Genomic DNA, 26,577 nt, shown 5'->3' with positions numbered 1-26,577 from the left:
AAGAACCTAATGTGTACTAATTATTGGAGTTTAAGTAACAGAAAATATGCATAATTTTGTGCATAATATATTAGCATATTTTTTAATTATTTATTATATTTTGATTTTGTTTAACATTTACGTTTCTACGGATTCTTTTATGTGTGTTTTTTTTCTTGCATTTGAACTACTCGGTTGATGTTTTTTAATGTTCTCCTAACGGTGTCTGTACAGTATAATTTTTGTCTTTTGATTTATTTATTTATTTGCTTGTTTGTCATAAAAACGACTGGATAGACTACCATTTAATGTATTATTTTTTAGGCTACTGTTTACTATTATGTGACAAATAATATATGCAAATGTGAACGACAAGAAAAATGCCCAAACGAGTATAACATATAGTGCAATATAGACTTTTGATTCTATGCTTCTTTAAAATATGGAGACATTATTATAAATATATACAAAATTTTACATTCATTTCATAGTCGTAATATCACTGACATTACTTTTATTACTTAGATTAATTACGTTTTGATTTTCTATCTTTCTTTTACAAACACATTATTAAAGCGGTAGTAAAGGGAAAAAAGTCACAGGAAGTAGACTTCATTTCCCAAAATGCATTGCATGATTTCCAGTTCAAAGGTTAACAATACAAGGAAGTGAAGAAAAGTTCATTTAATCTGCTTACAAACTATTTGGTTTAGTAGGTCAAAAGCCAAAACCGTTCGCCAAACATATAACAGTCCGCTAAAACAAATGAGTAAGCTGTTTGAATGACACGTTTTGTTTAGAAGCTGTGTCTCGCGGAGTCACGGGCAATTATGCTCTGAGTGCTTTCTTTCACAGTACTGTTGGACTGATACACATTTATTCACATTCATTTAAGCAACGTTTAAGCGAAAAAGGTAAGATTTCACTCGTATAACGGTCGGTGGCTAAGGATTAATAATTCCTTTTGAATATACAGTCATATTAATATCTTGTCTTTAAGGCAAAATTTTAAAGATATTCTTGTTTTTGCTCCCTTTTTCTAAATCAGTGCCACAGGTCTGAGAGCAGACAAAATGAAGATGATGACATTCTTCATCGTGGGACTCGTTGTCCACGTAGTCTTCTTTCTCTCAATATTTGACATCTATTTCACGTCCCCCCTCGTCCATGGAATGACACCACAGCGTGTCCCTCTGGCCCCTCCGGCCAAGCGCCTGGTGCTCTTTGTTGCAGATGGTCTGAGAGCTGACAGTCTCTTTAAACCAGAAGACAGTGGGACAGTCAGGGCTCCTTACATAAGGTGATGAGCGTGGAATAATCTTGTCGTGCATGTGCTTGTCAAGTTTACGAATGTCATCCAGAAAAGAAGACTCTTACTGTTTTTAGATGTTTCCATTAAATGCATTAAAAAATTCTAATTATGGAATGTCACTTACATCAATTACATGATTTCAAAGAATTGTAGATTTAGAAAAAAAACTGAAATAATATTTTTCTTAAAAAACAATTGCTTTTATCTGAATATCTGTTTATTGTGTTCTTTATATTGTGTGAATGCATTTAACTTGTGCTTCTTGTTGTTCTCTGTTATAAGGAGTGTGATTGAGGAAAGCGGTACGTGGGGAGTGTCTCACACACGAGTCCCTACGGAATCACGCCCAGGTCATGTGGCTCTAATAGCGGGCTTTTATGAGGACGTTAGTGCTGTTGCCAAGGGTAAGTAGCAGTCACATGTGTTTCTCTGTATAACCTTTATGTTTGCAAACGTCTTGCATCACCTATTTTCATGCTTATAGGCTGGAAGGAGAATCCAGTGGAGTTTGATTCTGTTTTTAATGAGAGCAGGCATACCTGGTGTTGGGGAAGCCCTGATATATTACCGATGTTTGCTAAAGGTATAAGCACACACACCTGTGAATAAACAGTATAGGGACATTTATTAGTTTTACCAGCAAGTGTGTTTTATAGGAGCCACTGGAGACCATGTGTACACTCACACTTACCCTCCAGAGCAGGAGGACTTCGCCTCCACCGATGCTTCCACACTTGATACATGGGTATTTGATGAAGTGAAGGTAGGATACCTTTTATGTAGGGGAACTAAACTGGAAAAAAAGCAAAACACACACACACACACACACACACACACACACACACACACACTGTGGTGCATATTAAAACATGGTCCAGCATTTAGAGGTCTGCTGTACAATCATAAAAAACTGTTTAAACTTGAATGGTACATCATGCTTTGTCTAAGATGATTTTAAATAAAATTTCTAGATAATTTACTAAATCTTCAATACAAAAATGCATGCATAATTATTAATGTCATATTAATTCTAATTCCGTGTGTGTTGTGATCATGCCACTGCACAAGAGTGGGAAGAGAATACACACACACATGCGTACACACACTGTAAAACCAGTCATACTGTGATATGTATTTTTTTTTTTAAATGTTTATATATAGAAATATTAGCTTTTCTCTATTTTGTTGAATTTTCACTAGCCATTACAGTTTTCAGCGGCACGGGATCCACACAAATCATTTTTTTATTCATTTATCAGTGCTGTAGTTGTGCTGCTTTATATATTTTGTGGAAACACTGTTACACCTTTTCATAAATATTTTATAAATAGAAAATTCTAATTTAAAAGGTATTTATTTAAAATACAAATATTTGGTGATATTTTATATTTATTGCATCATTGCATACAACTTAATTAAAAAGTTCTTTGTCCTATACTTTTTAAAACATCTTGTAATAAATAATGTGAGGATTTGATTATACGGCTTGGTTAAATTCTCAAATTTCTTTTTCTTTTCTTTTTTTATTAAGAATTTTCTCAGTGCTGCCAAAAACAATGAAACTCTACTAAATATGTTACACGAAGGGCAGAATGTGTTTTTCCTTCATCTTTTGGGGTTAGACACCAATGGCCATGCCCACAGGCCCATGTCAAAGTAAGTAAAATAAAAATCCCTGCATTAGCCAATATGCCAATATGATTAACAACACATTTGACCTTAATGTTTGTTGTAAAAGATCAATTACATTTTATTGTATTATGTTGTGTTGAGATACTTTAAAACGGGTAGTTTTGATTTCTACATTAAATGCATATATTCAAAACACCTTAGATAAGATGTACCACTAGGTGGCGCTACTGCCATTGTCAAATTGTCAAATTTAATATTTTCTGCATTTACAGGGAATATCTAGAGAACATTGGCCTGGTTGATGCTGGTGTTGCTGAAATTGTCACTATGATGGACGACTTTTATGGACACGATGGAAAAACGGCTTATGTTTTTACGTCCGACCATGGCATGACGAATTGGGGTAAAACATCTCTGTGACCTAGGCTTTATAACTTTAAAACTTAAGAGCTCTGTGACACTTTGTTAAATAAATTACTTTTATCTCTCCGAAAGAAGTCAGTATTTTAAGAATAAAATAACATTCGCTTGATTTATATTACGGTTCAAGTTCAAGTCAGCGTTACAAAATATTTTTTTTTGTAGAAGAATAGGTCATTTATCACTTATGAATTTGTTCAATACAGTTTATACGCATATGCTTTACAGGATCTCACGGAGCGGGACATCCATCAGAAACCCTGACCCCACTGATAGCTTGGGGCGCTGGGGTTCAGAAAGCACAACGGGAGAGGTCTCACAAATACGATGATAATTATTTAAAAGGTTTGTTTAATGTCTCACATTGTTCTCACACCACTTTATCTACCTTTGCAAACATGAAATTGATTTTGATTTGATTATTTCTTTAACCCTTCTTATGTTTCAGAGTGGGGGTTGGAATCCTCCAGGAGAGTGGATGTCAATCAGGTGAGATTTTATTATTTACGAAACGCCTATAAATGACAGGAACGCAGCTTACCTGATCGGAACTTTTTGTGCTATTGCAGGCCGATATTGCTCCACTAATGTCGTCACTAATAGGAGTTCCCTTTCCTTTGAACTCTGTGGTGAGCATGATTTTCAGAGCACTACTATATAAACATGCAAGCAACTTTTATATTAATTTATTAATGCGTTTTTTGCATCACAGGGTGTCTTACCTCTAAATTACCTGAATAACAGCCAGCACTTTAAGGCTGAGAGCATATATGCAAATGCAATTCAGATCTTGGAACAGTTCAGGGTAAATTACACCACATTTTGGTTTATTGTCTTTTTAAATTAGAAATAATTAGCTATTTGGTGTTTATTAACTCAACAGGTGAAAATGGCACAGAAGAAAGAAACAACAATATCTTTTCTGTTCACACCCTACCAGTGAGTAAAAGTCAATACGTTATTAAATGCATACTTAAAATAACCATTCAGTCATCATTTGCTCACTAACACATCTTTTTAAACCTATATGACTTAATTTCTTCTTTGGAATGAGAAAGATTTGCCAGTACAAATTAAATGTTGATTATATATTATACATGTCCAGTCCTCAAATTTGATGGCCAGACAGTCTCCAAAAGGTGCTAAGGTCAGATCACATTGTCTTTTTTACTTCTAGGCCCCTGACTGACTCTAAACAGGTGGATTTTGTGCGTAATGCAAGACATTTGATCCAGAAAGGGCAGTTTGATGAAGCAGTGAGTGTTGATTGGTTGTTGTCATGTCCAAACTGACTTGTTGACTATCTTGAATTTTGTCTTGCCTTATCTTTCTTTATCTTTTTCTCCAGATCCGTTTTTGTGAAGATCTGATAGCCCAGTCCATGGAGGGCCTGTCGTATTATCACACATATGACCGGGTATTTCTTGGTAGCAGTGTAGTTCTGGGTTTTATTGGTTGGACCTCTTATGTGGTTTTGTTCATCCTGAAGACACATGCTGGCCTACGCAAACCTCCAACCAACACACACATGGTAAGTGAGTGTGCGTCATGTTTATAGATCATTAATATTGGGCTCAGTGCTTTATTGGTAAAAAAAAAAAAAAAAACATCATTTGTTTTGTATATGTGGTTTTCAAGGTAACAGAAAGGAGTCTGGGACAGATGTTTCTGTGTATAGGTCTGCTTGTGACTCTGTTCCTATTGGTCCAGTCCAGTCCTTGGACCTACTACATCTACTGCTTGCTCCCTGTGCCTGTGTGGTTCTCTGTCATGAGGGAGTAAGTTACTCATCCTTGTTGTTAAGTATTGTTTTCTATAGATTACATTTGACAGTTTGGATAAATTATCACTTAAATCTAACAACATAGGATTAAAAAGCATGCGCAATAAGGAGGTTGCTCACCCCAAAATGATTAATATTATGAACTATTATGAACTACTCATGCTTATGTTGTTCCACACCAATAAAACCTTTGTTTGTATGCAGGACATAAATGAAAATATCTTCTATGAAATCTGAGAGCTTTCTGACCCTCCATAGACAGCAATGGTTAAGGCAGTAGTTTCTAACCACGTTTCTGGAGGCCCCCCAACACTGCATGTTTTCTATGTCTCCCTAATCAAACACCCGATTCATATAGTTAGCTCATTAGTAGAGACTCTGGGACCTGAAATGGGTGTGTTAAACAAAGGAGAGATGAAAAGGGACTTCAGAAATGTGATTGGGAACCACTGATTTAATGTACAGAAACGTAGTAAGGGCAGGATTAAGATGGTCCATGTGACATCAGTGATTCAATCATAAATTTATGAAGCTATGGGAATACTTTTGTGCGACAAGAAAACAAAACATTCTGATTTTATTGGAATGATGTAAGGGTGAATAGTTAATGACAGAATTAAAATTTTTGCATTTAAATATCCTATGCTCATTAACATATAAGCAATATTGACAGATACCAGTAAATGTAACATTTTGTCCCAAAACCATTTTCATTCTGATACATTGTAAATCTAGGATGTTAATACATATAGTAATTATAACTACACGGGCCCAACACTGTTTCCCAAAAATTCTCATATGCAAATGTAATAAAAAATGTTATATTGTGTCTGTTTTTTTTTTCTTTTCTTTTTTTTTTTTCTTGCTGTCACAGATTTGAAACTCTTGCCGGTCTGGTTCGAGCAATCCCCTCATTACCACTCAGCAAATGCTTTGGATATTTTTTACTGGTTACTTTTGGAATTGAACTACTAGTAAGTGCTCGATAAGCTTTGTGCTAGACATGGTAAATTCTGTTGTCTGTTAGCGCTATTTTGCACTCTAGTAATTAGATGTGTTAACAATTTCACTTCTTTCAAAACAATTTTTCATTTCCTCTCTGCTGGTGTTTTTTAGGTTGTGAGTTTTTTCTATCGGTCCATGTTAACCTTGGGGCTGATTGTGCTGGCACTGTGGCCTGTGGTTTCGGGCCTTTACTCAAAAGCAAAAGTAAGGTGACCTGTTTTGATCTGAGGTCTGGAGAAAGTCTTTTTTTTTTTTTTTTTTTATACTTATTTTTTGTATTGCTGTAGTTCAAGTCTTTGAGCTGGATTCTGAGCTGTCTCTTCCTGGCTGTGTTTCCACTGTTGCCTGTGGTGGGACGTGAACCAGACGTTAACTATGTGTGAGCACTCTGATGCCAAATCCTGTCATTTTCTCCTGTTTAACACATTCATACTGTCCGATCTTTGTTTTAGAAGGTTTATCTTCTTAATTGAATGTGTTTTACTGTAGAATTTGTGCTGGAGTGCTGACCCTCTTCAACTCGTCTTCATTCCTCTGGTCATCATGGAGACGCTTTCCTCTGACCCAAAGAGATCGTCAGCTGTTCATCTGCCAGGTCATTTTTGACTCTTTCTTTTTTGAGGTCAGATATTGGTTATGAATGACATCTTAAGATGAGATTCGCAAATGAAAATATCTCCGTGACATACCCCATGAAATTAGTTTGAAACATAAAATATTTGAATATTTCAAACAGCATATTTGCATGTTCATTGGTTTTTAGTTAAAGATTGCATGACATGCAGCTTTAGTCGGGATTTAAATTATTAACGTATTTTTCTGAATCAATTTATTAGCCTGCATGAACCCCCCAGGTGGTCCGAATTTATGAGTTGAGAAGCCATGTGTTTAAAAAGTTTTTCAGGGTAAAGTTCCATTAAATAACGTCAAAATCCAGTTTCTTAAAATATTACAATATTTATATATGAGTTTCATTAAATGACCATTCCTACAATAGCAATTTTGGGTATCTCTTGTTCTTTGATGCCACATTAATGGGGAAGACTACTGACTTGGCAATGATCCTGAAGACAATTGTTGACACTTTTCGTTACTGAAAGAAGTGGCTGTTCACAGAGTGCTGTATCAAAGCATATTGAATGCAAAGTTTACTGGAAGGAAGATACTGGGTAGGAAAAGGTGTTTAAGCAGGACCGCAAGCTTGAGAATATTGCCAAGCCAATTCAAACACTAGGGAGAGCTTCACATGGAGTGGACTGAAGCTGGAGTCAGTGAATCAAGAGTCTCTATGCTCAGATGTCTTCAGGAAACTGAAACAACACCATAAGCATCTTAACTGGGCTAAAGAGAAAAATAACTGGACTGTTACTCAGTGCTCCAAGGTCCTCTTTTCAGATAAAAGTAAATTTTGCATTTCAATCAAGGTCTTGAGTCTCGAGGAAGACTTGGAGAGGCACAGAACCCAAGCTACTTAAAGTCCAGTCTGAAGTTTCTGAGATTTGGGTCTGCTGGTGTTTGTCCATTATGTTTTATCAAGTCCAAAGTCAATGCAGGCTTCTATTAGGTGATTTTGGAGCACTTTTTGCTTTCATCTGCTGACAAGCTTTATGAAGATGCCGATTTCCTTTTCCAGAAGGACCTTAGTACCTGCCCACAGTACCAAAACCATTTCCAAGTACTTTGCTAACCATGATACTACTGTGCTTGACTGGCCAGCCAAAATGCCTGATCTGAACCCCATGTGGAACCTATGGTATATTTTTAAGAGAAAGAAGATAAATAGTGGATCCAACACGTAGATGAGCTGAAAGCTCAATAGTGCCTCAGCAGAGCCACAGACTGATCTCTTCCATGCCACTCCTCACTGATGCTGGAGTTTGTGCTAAAATAGTTAACATACATTGAAGAACTTGAACAATTCTGCTTTTCAAATACGTTTTAGATTGATCTTAGGAAGTATTCTAATATTTTGAGATACTGGATTTTGCACAAATGCACAAATGTCAGGGAGAACAGTAGGGGCAAAACGGTGAGTACACTTCCTTACTTTCTAAGTAATGATCAAAATGCAAATGAGAAATGTGTTCACTAACAGGATAGCTGCTATTGATTATATATAATTCTTTATTTTATAATATATTGCATTTCCTGTTGCTGATTATCTCTTGGGAAATTTTTCTGAAATCTCTTGCAACAACAGCAGACAGAAACAAGCAACACATCCTGTGTTCAGCTAGTAAAACCAAATAGGTTTTTTTTTTATATATATTGTACATAAGACACTTTTACTCTACTGTAAATGAAACCATTTTAGTCTCTAGTAGGCTATTTCTTTCACATCTGCATTTAGCCTAGATGAAACCTACTTTGCAAATACATAGTTAACCACTGAAATACATTTTGGTTTATTTATTTCTAAAATATATATTCTATATTTATTAACTTATTTATTAACATACATTACATATGGTATATAATCAGGATTACATCTGTCAAAGCGTAATACAATCTAAAATAATGAACCTGCTTTAAACTCCTCTGAGAATCATATTTGTGTACATTTGTTTCCAGATGATGCAGGTGGTGCTGTGTGCTTACACCCTGACCAGCACACACTCCAGTCTGCAACTGAAGCAAGGCTTGCCTCTCTTCAACCAGCTTGTTAGCTGGCTCACGCTAGGTTTGCCATCACTACTCCCATGATGTTATGTTACCAATATAGAGTGATTTAAATGGATAGCTGAGCCAAAATTGTAAGTTCTCTTATTGTTTAATCATTCTCATGTCATTCCAAAATCAATATAATATTCTGCCTTCTGCAGAACACTTGGGAAGATGAGTGTTTAGAGGAATGTCTTTTTCCATACACATACAGTCAAAGTCAAAAGGGTCCAGTGTTGTTTTGGAAGTAAGAACCCCCATAATAATTTCTTTTTGTGCAGAAAAACAAAGTTATAAGGATTTGAAGGTGATAAAGTCATAAGGATGACTAAACTGTGTGATAAACCCACAATGCATGACTGTTAACTAGTGAATTGCACTTCTTCTTTTTTCTATCCTGTTCATACTTTATCCTCTGTTCTCTCACACTTTGCTTTTTAGTTTCCTCATTTTTGATACCACTGTTGAGTTCCACCAGGCTCTATCACAGGCTTCTGAGTATCCTGATGTCCTTAGCTTGTGTCTACCTCCTCCTGAGCACAGGGTAAAAGCCAATGATCAACATGTATAATGCCATCTAATGCTTCTTTTTTTTGTTGTTTTGTATTTAACAGCAATTCAGCACGTTGCATTAGTCAAATTCTCCTCTTAAGGTGCCCTTCTTAGGAAATGAAATTCAAAAACAAACCACATAGTGCTTGCAGTTAAGTTGCAGAAGTTTAGTCTAGCCACTGAATGTTTTTTTTTTTTAGTTATACGGAGAATATTGTAATGAATGATGAAAAAATCTATTTAAATAATACGCTACTATTCAAATGTTTAAGGCCGATTGTTTTTAAGGAAGTCTTGCATACCCACCAAGGGCTGATTTTATTTGATCATAAATGTGGTAAATAATTTCTTATTATGAAATTTAAAAATAGTTCTTCTATTGAATATTGAAGGCCTTTGTTCTTTATAAATTGTAAAGGTATGAGGCACTTTTTCCTCCGGTGCTGTCGTGGCTCATGTTTGCATGGATCAACATTGAACAGGAAGCCATGAACACTAAAGGGAGTTCAAATCGGACTGAGGTACCATCACCCCCTCCTTCTTCATGCTTTCTTTCAGCCTCAATCTCGAAATGTGGTTGAAGCTTATCACATAGTATAAAGTTGATGGAACCCAGTAGGAGAAGACCGACTACTGATTGTTCCCGTTTGATGTTCTCTCAGCTCTCCAGCATAGATTTTGCCGAAAACATTGACATTACCAAGATCAGGCAGCTGAGGCTGGACGACATTCGGAGATCTTACTTTTTTGTATCCTTTTGGACTACACACTATTATTAAAATGTTTATTACAGGGGTGTTTAACTGAGTTCCTGGAGGGCCAGAGCCCTGCAGAGTTTAGGTTCAATCCATACTATGCAGTTTTCAATTAAGCCTATAGGACTTGATTAGTTAGATCAGATGTATTTAATTAGGTTGCAGCTAAACTCTGCAGGGTCCCGCTCTTCAGGAATTGAGTTTGACACCGCTGACTTGTCCTATTACATAAATAATATATTTCCTTAACTGTTGTAATAGGTATTTTTTATTATAATTGCATTCTTTGGATGCGGTAACATTGCCTCTATTAATAGGTAAGCTGCACATTTTGAAATTTTATAGAAACAGTGCTATAAAATCAACTTAAATTCATTATCTTCCCTTCACAGTTTTGATCCAGCCTCAGTTTACTGCTTTCTGACCGTCTTCAATCCTTTTATCATGGGCGGCCTGCTAATGTGGAAGGTTATAACAATTCGTCAATGTTTCAGATTAACACTTTTTTTTCTAATAAGTGTCAAACGCACCACATCTATTTGTGCTGTTTTTCCTTGTTAACTGTTGCATCCTCTTTTAGGTATTAATACCATTTGTAATTGTGATGTGCACATTCGAAAGCATTCAAGTGTCAACACAACTTTCATCACGAAGGTACAGACTAATTAGAACAGCAGGAAACCAACAGTTCTATCTCTTTTTGCCCACATTCTCTTCAAACTGACCACTTCTTTAAGCATTTGCTATATTTAGGGCTCAAGTCCTTCACATAAAGTTCCTTGCTGACTACAGACAAATAGGTTTTGGCATCTAGGGTACTTGATTTAAAAAAAAAAAAACGGATGAAGTTCCTAATGAGTTTATGTTCCTGCTTAGGCAAAACAAAATATTTTTTTCTATATATAGATCGCTTTATGGGATTATTTTACATAAATTTACATCAAATCTGCATTTTCTTTTTTCTAGCCTTTTCCTCGTTGTGCTTGTCATTTCAGACTTGATGGCACTGGTAAGCTTAGCATAGAGAACATGATGAATAATGGCATAATGAAGTTGCATTTTAATTAATCATCTTAACTCATCTCTATTCTTGTTCACCAGCACTTCTTTTTCTTAGTACAAGATTACGGAAGCTGGCTTGATATAGGCACTAGGTGGGTTAACTGTACTTAACCTTGGGGAAAGACAAGCTCAGTTAGTTTGCATGTAGCCTTGTACATATGTAAATGCCCATGTTGCATATATATGATAACATGTTTCTTTTGTGTTGCAGTATTAGTCACTATGTCATCGTAATGTCCATGACTATCTTTCTGATGTTGTTGAGCATCATGACGCACATCTTAACTTCTAAGAGGATCCTCATTGGATGGAAACGAAAGATGCACTTTAGGTGACAACCTAGTGCCAGGACCTCCTTTCTAAAGTTTACAAGGTGCAAAAAAAACAAGCATTCAGTAGCACAATAAGACTGATGTTGAACTTGGGGTCTTCCTGTTTTGGGCATTTCTTAATATCGTTGTTACTTAAGGCTTATGACTCTGCATCTTACAGCAGGAAGACTCTGTACAGTATAAATAATTTTAAAAAAAAGTGATCCGCTGTAGATAAATCCAGTGGACCTACAGGTATTTAGTGCTATGGCTTAAAGGGAGAAATGCCATAAGACTGATTTAGTTTAAAGGGAAAGGACCTGATTATGTCTCTTTATATGTACTGTATGATTTATGCCAAAGGAAGGGAATGTTACTGTACTTAAGTCAGCTGATTTTAACTGGGATCTAATTCTCAGGTGGTACTATGGTAAATGTATAGTTTTATAACACTGTATTTTAATATTGTAAATATGTCAAATTATTTATTTACAATAAAACTTCACAGAAATAAAGTAATTTTTATTTTAATGTATTAAAGTTATTTTGTAATAACTTGCAGTGTTGGTGAGCATAAGTGACTTATTTTAAAAAGATGAAAAAATATTAAACTTTTAAATGGAATTATAACTGTCACTAATAGCATATGCGTTCAATTATACTATAAATCAATATAACATTATATACACTAACATTTTATTAGTATATATTGTTACATGTAAGTATTACTATTACCAAGAAACAGTTGTATTTACATCAATCATCAATGTCCATTAATAACTTAAGAACATCCTCCTCTGCAGCTGTGACAAGATCACAGGGGAAAACCAAAAACCACAGACCCTGTCAGCTTAAGACTAGACACTAGCACAGAGCACTATTAAGATTCAAATTATAGTGTCTAGTAGAACTTAACAATACATTGAGACTGCTCTATGTAGAGAACCGTGATCTTGCAGCATTTGCTTTCATCGAAACAGGAATGCCGAGGTTTGTTTGAAGATTGTTTGGAAATGGGACTCATTGCTTTTGAGGTTGGCCCTAACTGACATTTCAAATGTGTAACGGTGTGAAATGTAAACAAACACCGCATCGAATGAATGTGTTAAAATAGTGGTTTCTTAATGGGTGAGGAGCAGATGCGACAAACACATTACCTTACTTCCTCATCTGCTCTGACATCGTCAACTTCTGCATTGCTGTTCAGGGGGTAAGTGTCTTGCTTCTTTGTCTGCTTAGGTTGTTAATTTTGATGACCAATTTTAACATTTTAAGAGAACTGTCTTGTAAAAGGTAGTTCACGGATACTGTATGTATACATACAGTAGTTTTTGGCTTGTTTGTCACTTTCAAAAGAGCTCCAAAGAGATACGTGATGCACAAGTTAAAGGAGCACTAGCATACTGGCTTGATATTGGTCTGCTTCTACAGTACACTTTAAACTATTACCTACTCAAACTGTAAAAATGACGGTAACAGATCCGTTAGTTAACACTAGCTAATGCATTAACTTACATCAACTAGATTAGCAATAGATTACATTTCTAAACGTTTTTTGAACTCTTGAGTTTTAATACAAAATATTTTTGTGAGGAAAAACCAGTGTAAAACAACGATGCTTTAAAATGCAGTAGCGAGTTTAAGTAAAACTAAAACAATGCAGATGCCAGTAACTTCCTCCCTCTTGTCTTCCAGTATGTTTTCTCACTAGGAACCATGGCGACAAACCCCACGGTCGAAAACTTCACCAGCCTCGAAGTGGCAACTACGAACTCGACCTCGAGCTTCAGTGGTGCCACCGATCCCTTCAGCATCGCCCTGATCATCATCTACTCCGTAGTCCTTCTAGTAGGCGCCACGGGCTTAACGGTCATGATAAGCTTGCTAAAAACAAACATTCGCTCGTTAACCACTATCGCCTTTTTGAACTTGATGGTTGCACACTTTCTTTTCCTGCTCACTGTGCCGTTCAGACTGTACTACTATGCGTCCGGCACGTGGGAGCTGAATCACGGAATCTGTAAACTGGTCAGCGCCATGGTGCACATCCACATATACATGGTGTTCACCATCTACTCCATTCTTCTGACGATCCGCTTCCTGCAGTTTTACAAGAAAACGCAGCGGACCGAGTTCTACAGGAGGCTGCACGGCCTGGGCGCGAGCGTTCTGGTGTGGGTCGTCTTATTGATCATCTTGATCCCCGTCGTGCTGGTGCAATACGGACAAAAAAACTCCGATGAAAGGGAACAGGAAAACAGGTGCTTTAATTTCGGGAACAAAATAGAGGATAAATTTGTCTACGGCCTGAACGTGGTTCTGTCCATCTGTATTGTCACAGTGTCGTGTGTTCAGACCGGCGTCCAGGTGATGATCCTGCGCTTGATGGTCCTCAAGTACGGCGCTGCCAGCAGATCCCAGCAGGAGTTTTGGGTCCAAATAAAAAACCTCAGCTTTGTACTCATCATGCTCACCTGCCTGGTGCCGTACCACCTTTTTAGGCTACAATACCTGAACCACCCTAAAGACCTTGGTCAGATAAATGAAGTGTTTCTGGCCATCACTGGCCTCACATGTGTCGACATGCTGACGTTCACTGGGAAGAACGTCTGTAAAGTGTGTTGGACCTAATAAAGTAAAGCGGATACTGAACGCGGACGCTATTTTCCGCATCACTAAGCATGGGTCAGGGTTTGCAGATGGACATTTAAAACCGTTTTAACAGGAAAGTGTTATATATTCGAGTTGTGTGTTTATAATGATTACAGTGATGATGGCTATTATCGTGGTGGCCTGTTCAAGTCTTTCGGGTGATTTGAAACGAAGTGTGTTTTGATATCTGAACTGTCATGCTTTTGTGGATGTGGAAAAGCAACATACATGGGTTAATTTTACAGCGAACCGTAACTTTTATATTTGCTCAATACACATAATAATTTAAACTTGAACGCAGCGCAGTGAGTTTAAGACCCACGTTCTCAGAACTTTAGTTAAATCTGTTGGCAAAATGTATCTCAAATTTATGAATAAACGTTTTAGTAGTTCTCAGTACAGCGTACATCAGTTTCCTCTAAAGGTTTTGCAGCTTTATGCTTAGGCTACTAGTTTCAGGACGTTTAGGGAACTTTCAAAAGTCGGCCTAATTCAGATTTTTTTTTTCTCTAGGGTTCACATAACGAATACGTTTTTTAAACGTTACATTTAAAAAACAATCTGAGACCATTCCACAATATAAGAAGAAGTTTGGAACGTTCTTAAATTATGTAGCCTATAATTCGCGACACGAGAGCAATACAATAGACCAATACAAATGTAAAAACACTCGATGGTTTAAATATATGAATTTAAAATACTGTTTTATTTTGAGTTGTGTATTAAAACAAAGGCTAACCGATGTTCGACCTCTCTTTGAGAAGGTGGCGGAAAATAGAGTTTTGGCGCCCTCTTCTGGTAAGTTTGGAGAACGTCAAAGATGTGAGGTAACCTAGTTGAGACTTGAAAGGTAAGACAACATTTCTGTAGAACAAGGAGTTGAGCCACCAGGGTTTAGGTTTATAAGTAGGCTTTGAAAATACAAAAATATCGGTTTCATATTTTTTGATATCATACAAATGTCTTTATGTGTTTGCGTTCTTTGCGGCGTGAACCCACGCACAGGTAAAACGACTCATGTCTCGTGTTTTATTGGGGCTAGTTACTGTTTAACATCTCCACCCAACTTTCAGTTTGTTTAGTAAATCGATCTAATGAGGCTCCCCCAACACCATCAAAAGTATTGTCCAATGTGAGGCTTTTGACATGTTAAACACTTCATTTGCTCTCTATATCAGCCTAAATATCATATTTATTAGCATGAAAGTTTGACACATGTTCGTTTGGATTTTGGTGGATTAATGCAAATCGTTGTTGGACGTGGAAAAGGTAAGAGCAGATAGTTTTACGTTGCGGTCATTGAACTGTGGGCCAAATATAGGGGAAAAATACCTTTTATGTAGGCTTAAACAAGTTCTTGCTACTACATTTTGACTAAAGAAATGATCGCTCGTGCAGGTGTGACGTCAGCATTCTCTAAATTATTCTAGTCTCTGGTCGTGCTTTATTATCATTTTTCATATTGACTGATAGAAATGTGTAGGCTTTTCGTACGAAAAAACGTAGAGGATTTTTGTGGTTTCTGTAATTTTATGTTATGAAAGGAAATACATTTTTTCTATTTCATATTTTACATGCAAAAATGCTGTTTTGACATTTATTTTGTATTTTACATTGTAAATTATTTTTGCTTTGCTGATTTAATACTTTAAAAGGACGCCTTCTACATTAAATATGTGCTTTAATATTATTTATGACGGATCGTAATTATTTCAGTTGCCTGTATTGAAGTGACATTAAAAGGCTCTTTAATAGAAAATTGAATTTGCTGTCTTGATATCGTGAGTTTTTCATAGTCCTGGAGTTACTTCAAAGCAGTTCTAGTTTGACCTTGAATTTATTTAACTGTTGAAGTGGTATGACAAGTCAACTAATGTGGAAAGTATTTTGCAATATGATTTTAAGTACAGTATTCATCTCTCTGCATCAGAGCTGATAGTGAGGTGTAATGCAATCTATTGAAAATAGATGGCATGAAATAGATGGCCTCACCAAACTCTTATCACATGAACATTTGAGCACTTCCTCATTTAAAACATTGTTTGTCAGAGTGAAGTTAAAATGTAACTTGCGTGATGTGTATCCCTGTACAGAGTATCCATGTGCATACTGAATATAACCTCAAGTAGCACTTTCATTTACTTAATATATATATTTTTTCATTTTAAGATATATTTCTATTTTTGTAATGACCTACTTGTACAGCAATGTTGCAATTTTGTTTGACTTTCTATAGCCTAGTTGATTAAATTGGACCACAACGCAATTTAATGTACAGAAAATACAGTATAGCATAAAACAACAGTTCTTCTAAAATCTGATAAACTCTTAAAGAAACCAAATAGCAACATATTTCATTAAAGTTGAATGTTTTAGAAAAAAAAAAAAAAATATATATATATAGGCCAGAGATCCTTTCCCCCTCATTTGTTTCTTTTATGCATTTGCATGTGTATTGTACAGGTCTGAGGATGCTGCACTAATTTGTTAAATTATTATTGAATCCCTTAAAAGGATAGTTTACCCTCATTTCATTCAAATTCTAATTGCACATGTTTTTTCTTTGAAATACTAAATGCATGGACAAAAACAAAACAAAACACTTTTATAAATTTTTCAGAAATGTCTTCTTTGTTCAACAGAAAAAAGTAATAAACACAAAAAAGATTTACTTTAAAACAGTGATCACAAGAAATGAATAATACATTTTAAAATGAATTAAAAAGAAATGGCAAGGGACACATAGAATTAAATGTAAAAATTAGAAGCAGAAATACATTTATTTTTATTTACATTTTTGAAAATCATTTTTACAGTGTAGGCTTGGAAAGAATAAGGATAATGTGAAGAAAATAACAGAAGTTTCAATGACTCAGATGCAAAATATTGCATTCAAATAATTCTTCAGTGTCTCCTAATCTAATTGAAATAAAAGTTAACATGCAAAATGATGAATGTGAATTATATCTATGATTAGATCATTGCATGAATTATAAAATGCTAATATACTTTGTTTTTAAATATTTGAAAACACCTCCGATTTAGATTCAGATCTCACCTTAATTTCGAAGGCTCTGTTTACAAACGGAAGCTCAGCGGTGCTTCGGTCTTTGCCAGTTTTTTAGTTTTGGGATGGTGCTTCACTTTGCAAGAGTGTCATTTTGCCTGAGAACAGCGCTTGTTGGTTGTGCTGCACCAATAAAACCCTCATGTTCCTTTCTGGAACAAAAAGGGAATACTGTTATCTCTTCATCCTTCTGATAAGTATAGGATAAGGTGAGAAGATAAGTTCTGTTCAAGGAGGTGAGGAGTCTTGGCTAAGGCTCCTCCCTTGTCTTAGAAGACGACAAATCAGCATTCTGAAGAGATGGTCAACCTAAGGCTGCCCTCAGTTCTCTCTCCAAGAGACACTGTCCCGGGACGACTTTAAGTAGAGTTAGTTAGGCAGGGATGAAGTTTTCACCAACTCCTCTTCCTAAATCCTTGTTGGACATGGATGTAGCCAATTACTGTGAGGGCCTAGACCCAACCTATAGCACATTGGGCTTTGAGAACGCAGAAGTGCTTTATTGCGGTGGTGAGTGCTACGCATTTTGTCAGAAATATGTGTTTTTTAAGTACTTTTGAAGTTGCAGATGCGCCTGATGCTGCTTGGAGTAGTAAACATGATCGTTATGCTTAAGGTTTGTGTTTTTTATACTGCTCTTATTAAAATGTTAATTGAAGTCATGTCAGATTCGAACCAATGTGGGTGTTAGTTTAGCTTAGTGTGACTGACGCAGAAGTGTCTGGAGGGGACGGACGCCAAGTCATGGCTGGTTTAATAGCTGCCTGAACTGTCTGGAATGATTCGTCCCAGCAGAATCATTTACCTCAACCGAAAGGAGATAATTGTTAGCTAACGATTTTGAAAGTCTTTCCATTCGGCTTAAAATTCAACAGAGGTTTCGTTCAAATCCTGAGAAAAGAGTTCTGAATCTCGGGATTAGAGAACGGGATCTCCGTGGGTTCATAGGTTGGGAAAATAGGACAAAATGAGGTACGTTTAGGTGTAAACTCAATATATTTTGTACAACTGCAAAGTTAATTCAAAGCTATACAAGAGCAACAGTGAACTCAGATATTTTGAGGCGTATTTCGTGTTTTTATACAAAAAGTTGAAGTACAGGGACAGTCACACTCGGGCATTGTGGGAAATGTGCTGCTCGGAGGTACATTTTGGATAGGGCAACTCTTTTAGGCACCTTAGGTTATGTCACCACAATCTGATGTGATTTATCCACTTTAGTTCTCCATTAACCTAATGCTAAAATTGCTGAAGAGATTTCCCACTTATCTTTACAGTTCTTTAAAGTACATTGAAACACAGAGATAGAGAAAGGCCATAAAATAACTGCAATACAATCTATTTAAAGGCTAATGCAGATGGACGGCTAAACAGTTTTTTGGCTGAACATGTCAGACAGATTTAAAAAAAAAAAAAAATTTGTAAACTTTACCCAAATATCTTATATTATGGAAATGTAATGGAGTAAACCCACCAATGTTATACTGACTAGACTGAATCTGCTGCAGTTAAATGCTAACTAGCAGTTGCACTGAAAAAGTCAACCTGAAAATATGCTTCGCATGGCTTACATCTACAATAATTAATTCCAAAATATATCAACATTTTTTATCCCACATATCAGCCCAAATGGATTAGTCTATTTACATTTTTTTACATCATCTGTGCTGGAAACCGGATAAAAATATAAATGCAAATGGATAAAATATTTGACAAATTTAAATGGAAATAGCAACATGCATTTTGTTGAATTGGCTAATTTTAACCAAGTATGTTAAGTATTCAATAAGTGAGCAATAAGCAAAGCTCACATTTTGAGTTGATGTTTGCATGCAGATACATTTAATATAGTGTAGGAAAGCACTGGGATGGATAAGTTGTAAATCTTGTCATTCTTTAGCTTTATTTGTGTTGGGGTAGTGCACACAAAAAGGACATAATTTACTCACCCTCACATCATTGCATAAATATATGATTTTTTCACTCTGTGAAGCACATTACAATATATTTAGAGAAATATCTCACGTGTTTGTTTCTCCATATTGGTAACCAAAACAGTTTTTTGGCTTAATTAAGCCCATAAAGCTCTGAATGTATTGTTCGCCAGCTGATTTATGTTTCGATTTCAAGTTCCGTATCACCTGAAAGAAAATACTTCAAAACACTCTGCAAATGTACGAAAGCCGACGAGATGAATTGGCTCTCTGCGACCACATGTGCCCTTTGCCTTCAAATGATGTTTTATTCCAAATGAGAAGGAATCACTTTGGGAATATACTGAATCAGAAGAGATTGCTTTCAACCCACATTAACATTTATCCACGAGATGTCAATCTCCATTGAATATCTATCTATGCGATAAAACAGAGGCTAATCCTAATTAAGTCTGTCCTACAACAGCGGGAGGCTCCAATCAGTCTCAGCGCATAAAAGGCTAAAGTCCCCTGCTGCATTTCTTTTGTTGAAATGTTATGATTTTGGATGCACAAAGGAATGATTGATTTTTCATCCTTGTCTATATGAACAGAAGGGTGCCGCTCTCTGTTGCATTAGAAGGTCTTTTAGGATGAGCATCCTTTGTTCACTTATGCAGAACTCTTCCTCCTTCTCCTCGTTAGCTGTTATGATTGGGAGACCGAATAAAAAGGCAGAGATTTGATAGACGCAGCATCCTGTAGCTTTATGAGACTCGCTAGGCCTCTTTGTTTGTTAGCTAACTTGGATTAGCATAGCATCTAGAAGCTCAGAGGCAATAGATTCACGCTATTTAACGTTCTGGATGTACAACGGACACGATTCTCCGTTTTAAATGATCTAAAGCCTTTTATGAAGGAGCAAGCCCCCTCTTGACTGAACTGTTGTTGCAATTCAAAGCTAAGTGTTCGGATAGCAGCCAGTTGCATTATGCGTGATGATTTCAGTTTTGACTGTCCATGTTGTTTTTTACAGAAAACATGCCGACAGAGCCCAGCATCAGTCAAGGAGAAAATGGTGTGAGCTCCAACTGCGCAATCTGTGGCGATAAAGCCACAGGTAAACATTATGGCGCCTCCAGCTGTGATGGCTGCAAAGGATTCTTTCGCCGGAGCATCAGGAAGAGTCATGTCTACTCCTGCAGGTACATCGAACTCATCCAACTGAGGTGTTTACATTATAAAATGAATATTGTGTGGTGAAAACCATTTTTATATGTTTAAAAAAAGTGTTCATTTATATTATTTATGTATATTTTAATTTCCTGTTTGCATTAAAATGTTTAGTTTTAGTATTAGTGTTTTAAATATATAAATACACACACATACAGTATATATTTTAAAAATATGTATCTACTTGTATATATTTATATTAATAAAATTCATAAAATCATTATTAATATACACTGTACAAACACATATACTAAGTCAAAAAACTGTGATTAATCGTTTGACAGCATTTTAAAAATTATTTATAATTTAATTTATGTACTTGTAGTAATTTTAGTTTGTTTTTGTTTAATTGTTTATTTTTTTACGCTTTTTAATTTTTTTCTTTTTGTATAATATTATTATTTATTCTATTTAATTTAACAGAATTTTTTTTAAGTTTTAGTTAACTATAACAACACTATAGGATGGGTATCAAGTGCAGTTTTTTTAATCTAAGACAATACATATTGTTCAAACATAAATATACATGTCTGATAAATAATTGAGTGCCTTTTATGAACCAATACTGGATTCCATTCAATATGTCTCAGGAATCCATTTTAAACTTTTGAGTTCAGTTCAATTTCATTGTTGAGTGCTTCAATTCTTTTTAATCAATCAGTCAAAAATACTCATGGATCAGTCTTGAACTTGTGAGTTATCAGTTTGAATGGGAATCATTATTTGACCAATTCGCTGGCCTATATGCCCATATAAAAATTGACAGAAAGAATCAATAAAGAATCAATTAAAGAACTGCATTTGTTTAGTGAAATTAAAATTATGACCAGGTACATTATCAACCAGATAAAGCTTTGCTCTTAAGAGAATTTTAATTATTTATTTAACTTTTTGGCAGGTTTAATCGCCAATGTGTTGTTGATAAAGACAAAAGGAACCAGTGTCGTTTCTGCAGACTTCACAAATGCTTTCGAGCTGGAATGAAGAAAGAAGGTAAACATTTTATATATATATATATATATATATACATTTTCCCCACAAATACTCCCTTTTCCCACAGTTTCGAACTGATATGCAGTAACAAGGAAGAGGGAACTCGAGAGAGTAAAATGGATGATGCCATAAAACCTGCCCTGATTACACAAGGATGTTTCGTTTATTGGATGTATAACCTTGGCTTAGACTTTTATGATAGGTGATCATGTGCTCTCCACCTCACTTTCCGTGCGTACACGTTGTTTAGGACTTCTATGAGTTAAAGTTTTACTTTTAGCTTAGGCAGGGTTTTGGACGGCAGTCATGTATTGTTTTTAATTGGCTCACAATTGTTTCCTATTCCTTCTGAAAAGGAAAAAATGCTTAATCCAGCCTTAGATGTTTACTGGTCTTAGCTGGTTTAAGATGGTTTAACTTGGTGATGCAGCTGGTGTTCAAGTCTTTTAACCAGACCAGGCTATCTTTGGCTGGTTTAAGCTCTTTGTTCAGTAGGCATCTTCTCAAGTTTGAACCAATGTCAAAAATCGAGATATAAGGAAAATGCTATTTAACTTAAAAGGTTACAAAAGTTGCATTTTCATAAAGACAAAAAAGACAATGCTTAAAAATGGTACTGCATAAAAATGTAAAACAGTAACATGGCCAGTAGGAAATATTTATGGCTTGTAAAATTTCCCCACGTGTTCATCATTGGAAGGTGTGTCAAAAAGGGCCATTTTAGTTTGTGTTTTACATTTAATGATGTTAAAATGCATCACAATGAATGTGACAGTGTCTTGGCAATGTGTGAAACTTTCTGTAAATAAGTTTGAGAAACACACCCATTATCTTGGCTAATCAGTAATACATCTTAACTGTTATTAGCTCACTAATCAGCAAAATTGTTTGCGCTTGTTTTCAGCTGTGCAAAATGAGCGGGACCGTATCAGCTCGAGGAGGACCATACAAGACTCACATGACCTGCCGCCAATCACAGCCCTGGCTCATGCTGAAGCTCTCTCGCAGCAGGTATACTGTCCTATCAAGGTTAATCGAAACGCTCTCTCTCTCTCTCTCTCTCTCTCTCTCTCTCTCTCTCACACACACACACACACACACACAAAAAGAAAGAGAAAGAATATCTGTAGAGAAGGGCATAGATACGGAAAATAAAAAACATGCATATAGTTACGGTATCTGCGGCAGTAACATTTATTGCTTTTGAGCAATAAATTATTGCTGTGATTGACAATTAAAGGAAAGGTGTATGGTTTTAATGCATTATGCTAGAGATAAATACTCACCAAAGACAAAAATTAACCAACAGGGCTGATTAAAGAAGGAAGAGTGGTTTCATTACAGTAACTCTGATAAGGTTCTGCTCAGTAGTTATTAATGACAATGAGAGATAAATAACAACTGAGCGCTGCTTTCTTTAAGCATCAGTCTGTGTCATCAACATTTCTAATTATCTGCATGAGTACCTGCTTGAATTTGCTCTGAGACAGAGGTAACAGCCTGTGCAAAAGCATTTTTAGAGGACACGGTAAATGCGGTTCTTTTCTCGTTTGTCTCCCAGCAGATCAACGCCGCCAGCCCAATGGGCCCTGCTGATGTTTCAGAGAAAAAATCAGCCACTATCAGTGACGTCTGTGAATCTATGAAGCAACAGCTGCTTGTTCTGGTAGAGTGGGCTAAATACATCCCAGCCTTCGGCGAATTGCCACTTGATGACCAGGTAATGGCCGTTGGAAAGCAACACTGGCTGTGCTAATTGGGGAGGCCCTTGGGTTAAATTGCAGGGCCGTTCAGTGAAGCTCAATATTTGCTATTCACATGGCTGACTCAGTTTAGCCTCCATTTAGCACACTGTCTGTGTTGCTCTAAATTTCAGATTTTTCCTTTGCATTTATTGTTATTGAACATGAAATGTTTTTGCATTGTTTTTTACGCATTTAAAAAATGCAGTCTTTCTACTTTTTTTCAAATTCCATTGCAAATAATATTCAATTATTAAGACTAAAGACTGGAGTAAAGGCTGCTGAAAATTCAGCTTTGCCTTCACAGGAATGAATTATTTAAAATATATTAAAATATTATTTTTACATTTAAAAACATTTACAATATTACTGTTTTGATTGTATTTTTGACAAAATAAATGTATTTATATTTATAAAAATGAATACATTTTGAAACATTTCACTGTGGTATAGCAGATATTAACCAGGTCTTGTTTTTCTTTCAGGTTAGTTTATTGCGAGCTCATGCCGGAGAGCATCTCCTGCTCGCTGTGGCTAAAAGGTCAATGCCATACAAAGATCTTTTGCTTCTAGGTAACTTCTAATAATTATTTTCACATTTCAACATAATTATACTGTAGACTATACTGACAGATTTTCATTTTCCATGCAGGAAATGGCTGCATTGTCCATCGAAACTGCCCTGAGCCAGAAATAGGTCGTGTATCTAACCGAGTCTTGGATGAACTAGTTCTACCCTTCCAGGACATCCAAATTGACGACAATGAATACGCAGCTCTAAAGGCCATTGTATTCTTCGACCCTGGTATAGCCAATGAAACAGAGCATTCATTTAACACCCAGTATCAATCCTGAAACACAGCCATTCATGTTACTGTGTCTGTTTTTCAACATCTAGATGCCAAAAGCTTACGAGATCCTGCTAAGATCAAGGCGATGCGCTATCAGGTTCAAATGAGTCTGGAAGACTACATTAATGACCGGCAATATGACTCGCGTGGGCGATTCGGGGAGCTTTTGCTGCTTCTTCCTACTCTGCAAAGCATCACCTGGCAGATGATTGAGCAGCTACAGTTTATCAAGCTTTTCGGTCTTGCCAAGATAGATAACCTGCTGCAGGAGATGCTTCTTGGGGGTGAGTATGAGGTGAAGCATTTAATTGCAGGCGCTTTTGGAGCAGGTAAATGCTTCATGATCTTTTTTTTTGAACTAAGCTGAAGCAGGTACTTTATTCGGAAGCAAGTGTAATCTTTTTCTTATAATACTGAGAATTGTACTGCAGAATTATGTAAAACGATGAGGCAAAATTATGTATTCACTGTATTAGTATGCCACACTAAGACGTTAATTCTGGAGTGGTTTGACTTGAGAGTAGGCCTATAGTCTGCTTGCTAAAGCTGACATCATTATTATCTACCTCAATTTAATCAACAATTAGTGGATAGAACCATGTGATGATGTATTTGTGTAGGACAAGCCAAAAGTTTAAAACACCCTGGTTCCCTCAACAGAAACCAATAGGATTTTACCACTGGCTTTTGGATTTTTACAGAAAATAAGTAACAAAAGTTGAGGATTTTTACACATTTTGATCCTCATTATAATCTTTTTGAAACCAAGGTCAAAAAAAGCTAAACTCTGCCTTAAAACCTCACAATTAAGCTTCCGTCAGCTCTTTCAGTCTTTATTGAGAAAATATTTTCCAAGTTTTGAGTTACAATAGTTTGCAGGAAAGGGTAAAAGTGTAATAACGTTTAACCTCTGCAGTCGTTTTCCCAGAAAAGTCAAAGATGTATTTTATGTAGTTGAGCAAAATGTGAAAATACTGTGAGCTTGTGTTAACCTCATTTCAGGCATTTAACCAGAGCGCCATTAAAAAGAAAACAATGACAGTGGAACCAGAAGTGCTAAAATGTTCATTTCCAGGTTTTGACCTGCAAAAATACCTGCATTCTATTTTAATTACAGCGAGACTTCAAATAGAGGTGTAATATTACTTTGGAGTCTCAGAGACCGATACTTGTGCAGTAGCATGCAGACCTTTTTTTATTTTTTTTTACTTTTGTGTATGAAGCAGGCACAGATGAATTAAGCGAGCATGAAATTCCCCAACCAAATCTGACCTCAAAAAACAAATAATTATTGTAGCATTATTTATTTTCTAACATTCATAACCTTTTTTTTCTTAGATAGCAGAATTATGTGTAGGCAAATGCCACATTACCACCACTTTGATTTAATTATTAATTATTTTTGCAGGTCTAACTACGGAGCAACCTCATTTACATCACAATGGTCACCCTCAGATTCCAATAATGGGACAGACCATAGTCATTAGCTCCATCCCAGGACCTGCACACTCACAGCAGATGGGTAAGACATAACCTTGGTGAAAAATAAAAATGAATCAGTGAAGCGGATCAGGTTTAGTTTTAGTTCATGATAATCACCCTGATTTGAATCATTCGCTCATAATTGTTTCAAGCTAAACAAAGTGCATTTTATGAGTTTGTGCAGCTTTTGCCACATTGTTTTTACGTTTCTGTTTCTTCAGCATCCCCAGATACCCCCATCCCATCTCCCACTTCAGTACAGAACCAGGAGGCCTACAAGCCCCCCGGCAGCCCGGTTCTCCTGCTCCCGCCACAGCCCATGCCAAACAGACCCTCTCCCGAGCCTCCACTTTGAGTCTCCTCTCTGCCGTGGGCCCTGTTTGTTTGTATAACTGTAAACTGTGTGAGTTACGGCCTTCCCCACATCCAGTGCAACATATTTATCTGATCGAAAAGGAACTTCAAAAAAAAAAAAAAAAAGCCAAATTTATAAGTGGATCACCACTAATTCAAAAAGGTATTTTATCAGAATTGTATTTCTCCTTGCATCAGCCTACCGCTGGTAACCTAGTAAATGTAGACAATATTTGTTTTTAATAACACGTTATTGTCAGTTACGAGAGACTTATTCACATTTTTTGTATTAATGAAAAGTCAAGATTTAATTTATTAACAAAATTATGCTATGCAACTCTGAAATAATTAATTTCTGCTTGAAAATGTGCCCTTAAAAACAATAAATGCTCTTAGTACCTGAGTGTTTTTTTAATTTTTTATTTTGTGTATATTTAATAAATGTAACATTTTTACATACTGCAAGATAAATGTAGGTCATGCTATAAAAGTGCTACTTTTAGGAAAATATTAGCAGGTTTATTCAGAGTTTTCTTGAGCAGAACAATAGTAAATCCAGCTCGTATGATTTTGTGAAAAAATAAATTATACCGCAATATTAAAAAATCTATGAAACAAATCAAGCTATAGTTGAGAGGCAAATTCTTCTGAAAGTTAAATAATTCAAAATTAAAAAATAAAGACAAAATTGAAAATACAGTAAATACTGAAAAATATTATTACTTGGGCTTCTTAATATTTGTTGTGGAAACTGATACTTTTCCTTTTTTATTTCTTTTGTAGGATTTTTTGAGGAATAAAAAGGTCAAAAGAAATGT

General features: G+C 35.9%; 3 protein-coding genes across 7 annotated transcripts; all 3 read left to right on the top strand.

The window, feature by feature from the left end:
• The first annotated feature begins 618 nt into the window (after positions 1–618).
• On the top strand, positions 619–12,108 carry pign (phosphatidylinositol glycan anchor biosynthesis, class N). The gene is made up of 29 exons (XM_043227027.1): positions 619–893; positions 1,028–1,279; positions 1,574–1,695; positions 1,776–1,874; positions 1,948–2,054; positions 2,823–2,947; positions 3,196–3,326; positions 3,572–3,688; positions 3,792–3,832; positions 3,913–3,972; positions 4,056–4,148; positions 4,227–4,282; positions 4,521–4,599; positions 4,692–4,874; positions 4,982–5,121; positions 6,001–6,100; positions 6,243–6,335; positions 6,419–6,510; positions 6,621–6,726; positions 8,703–8,811; positions 9,234–9,336; positions 9,763–9,865; positions 10,007–10,093; positions 10,361–10,416; positions 10,492–10,567; positions 10,680–10,753; positions 11,066–11,108; positions 11,201–11,253; positions 11,373–12,108. Exons 2-29 carry the CDS (start codon positions 1,053–1,055, stop codon positions 11,494–11,496), a joined length of 2,799 nt encoding a protein of 932 aa, XP_043082962.1. The 5' UTR covers positions 619–893; positions 1,028–1,052; the 3' UTR covers positions 11,497–12,108.
• Positions 12,109–12,262: 154 nt separating this feature from the next.
• Positions 12,263–15,393, top strand: LOC122330089 (probable G-protein coupled receptor 141). The gene is made up of 2 exons (XM_043226906.1): positions 12,263–12,682; positions 13,168–15,393. The coding sequence occupies exon 2, from the start codon at positions 13,189–13,191 to the stop codon at positions 14,101–14,103; it is 915 nt and encodes a 304-aa protein (XP_043082841.1). The 5' UTR covers positions 12,263–12,682; positions 13,168–13,188; the 3' UTR covers positions 14,104–15,393.
• On the top strand, positions 15,255–26,179 carry hnf4g (hepatocyte nuclear factor 4, gamma). 5 transcript variants are annotated; one of them, XM_043226904.1, is made up of 10 exons: positions 15,255–15,393; positions 20,141–20,309; positions 21,236–21,330; positions 22,235–22,341; positions 22,895–23,050; positions 23,558–23,645; positions 23,725–23,877; positions 23,971–24,207; positions 25,332–25,445; positions 25,627–26,178. In XM_043226904.1, the coding sequence occupies exons 1-10, from the start codon at positions 15,366–15,368 to the stop codon at positions 25,758–25,760; spliced, it is 1,281 nt and encodes a 426-aa protein (XP_043082839.1). In that variant the 5' UTR covers positions 15,255–15,365; the 3' UTR covers positions 25,761–26,178. The 5 variants fall into 5 exon arrangements, with proteins under 5 accessions (XP_043082839.1, XP_043082838.1, XP_043082836.1 ...); XM_043226903.1 differs by having other exon boundaries at positions 22,892–23,050; XM_043226901.1 differs by lacking the exon at positions 15,255–15,393 and adding an exon at positions 17,482–17,701 and having other exon boundaries at positions 22,892–23,050; positions 25,627–26,179.
• The last annotated feature ends 398 nt before the right edge of the window (positions 26,180–26,577 follow it).

This window comes from Puntigrus tetrazona, chromosome 24, assembly GCF_018831695.1.
Source record: "Puntigrus tetrazona isolate hp1 chromosome 24, ASM1883169v1, whole genome shotgun sequence".
Lineage (NCBI taxonomy): Eukaryota > Metazoa > Chordata > Actinopteri > Cypriniformes > Cyprinidae > Puntigrus > Puntigrus tetrazona.
Note: the sequence above shows the minus strand (reverse complement) of the source record. Positions and strands in the feature narration are given on the sequence as shown.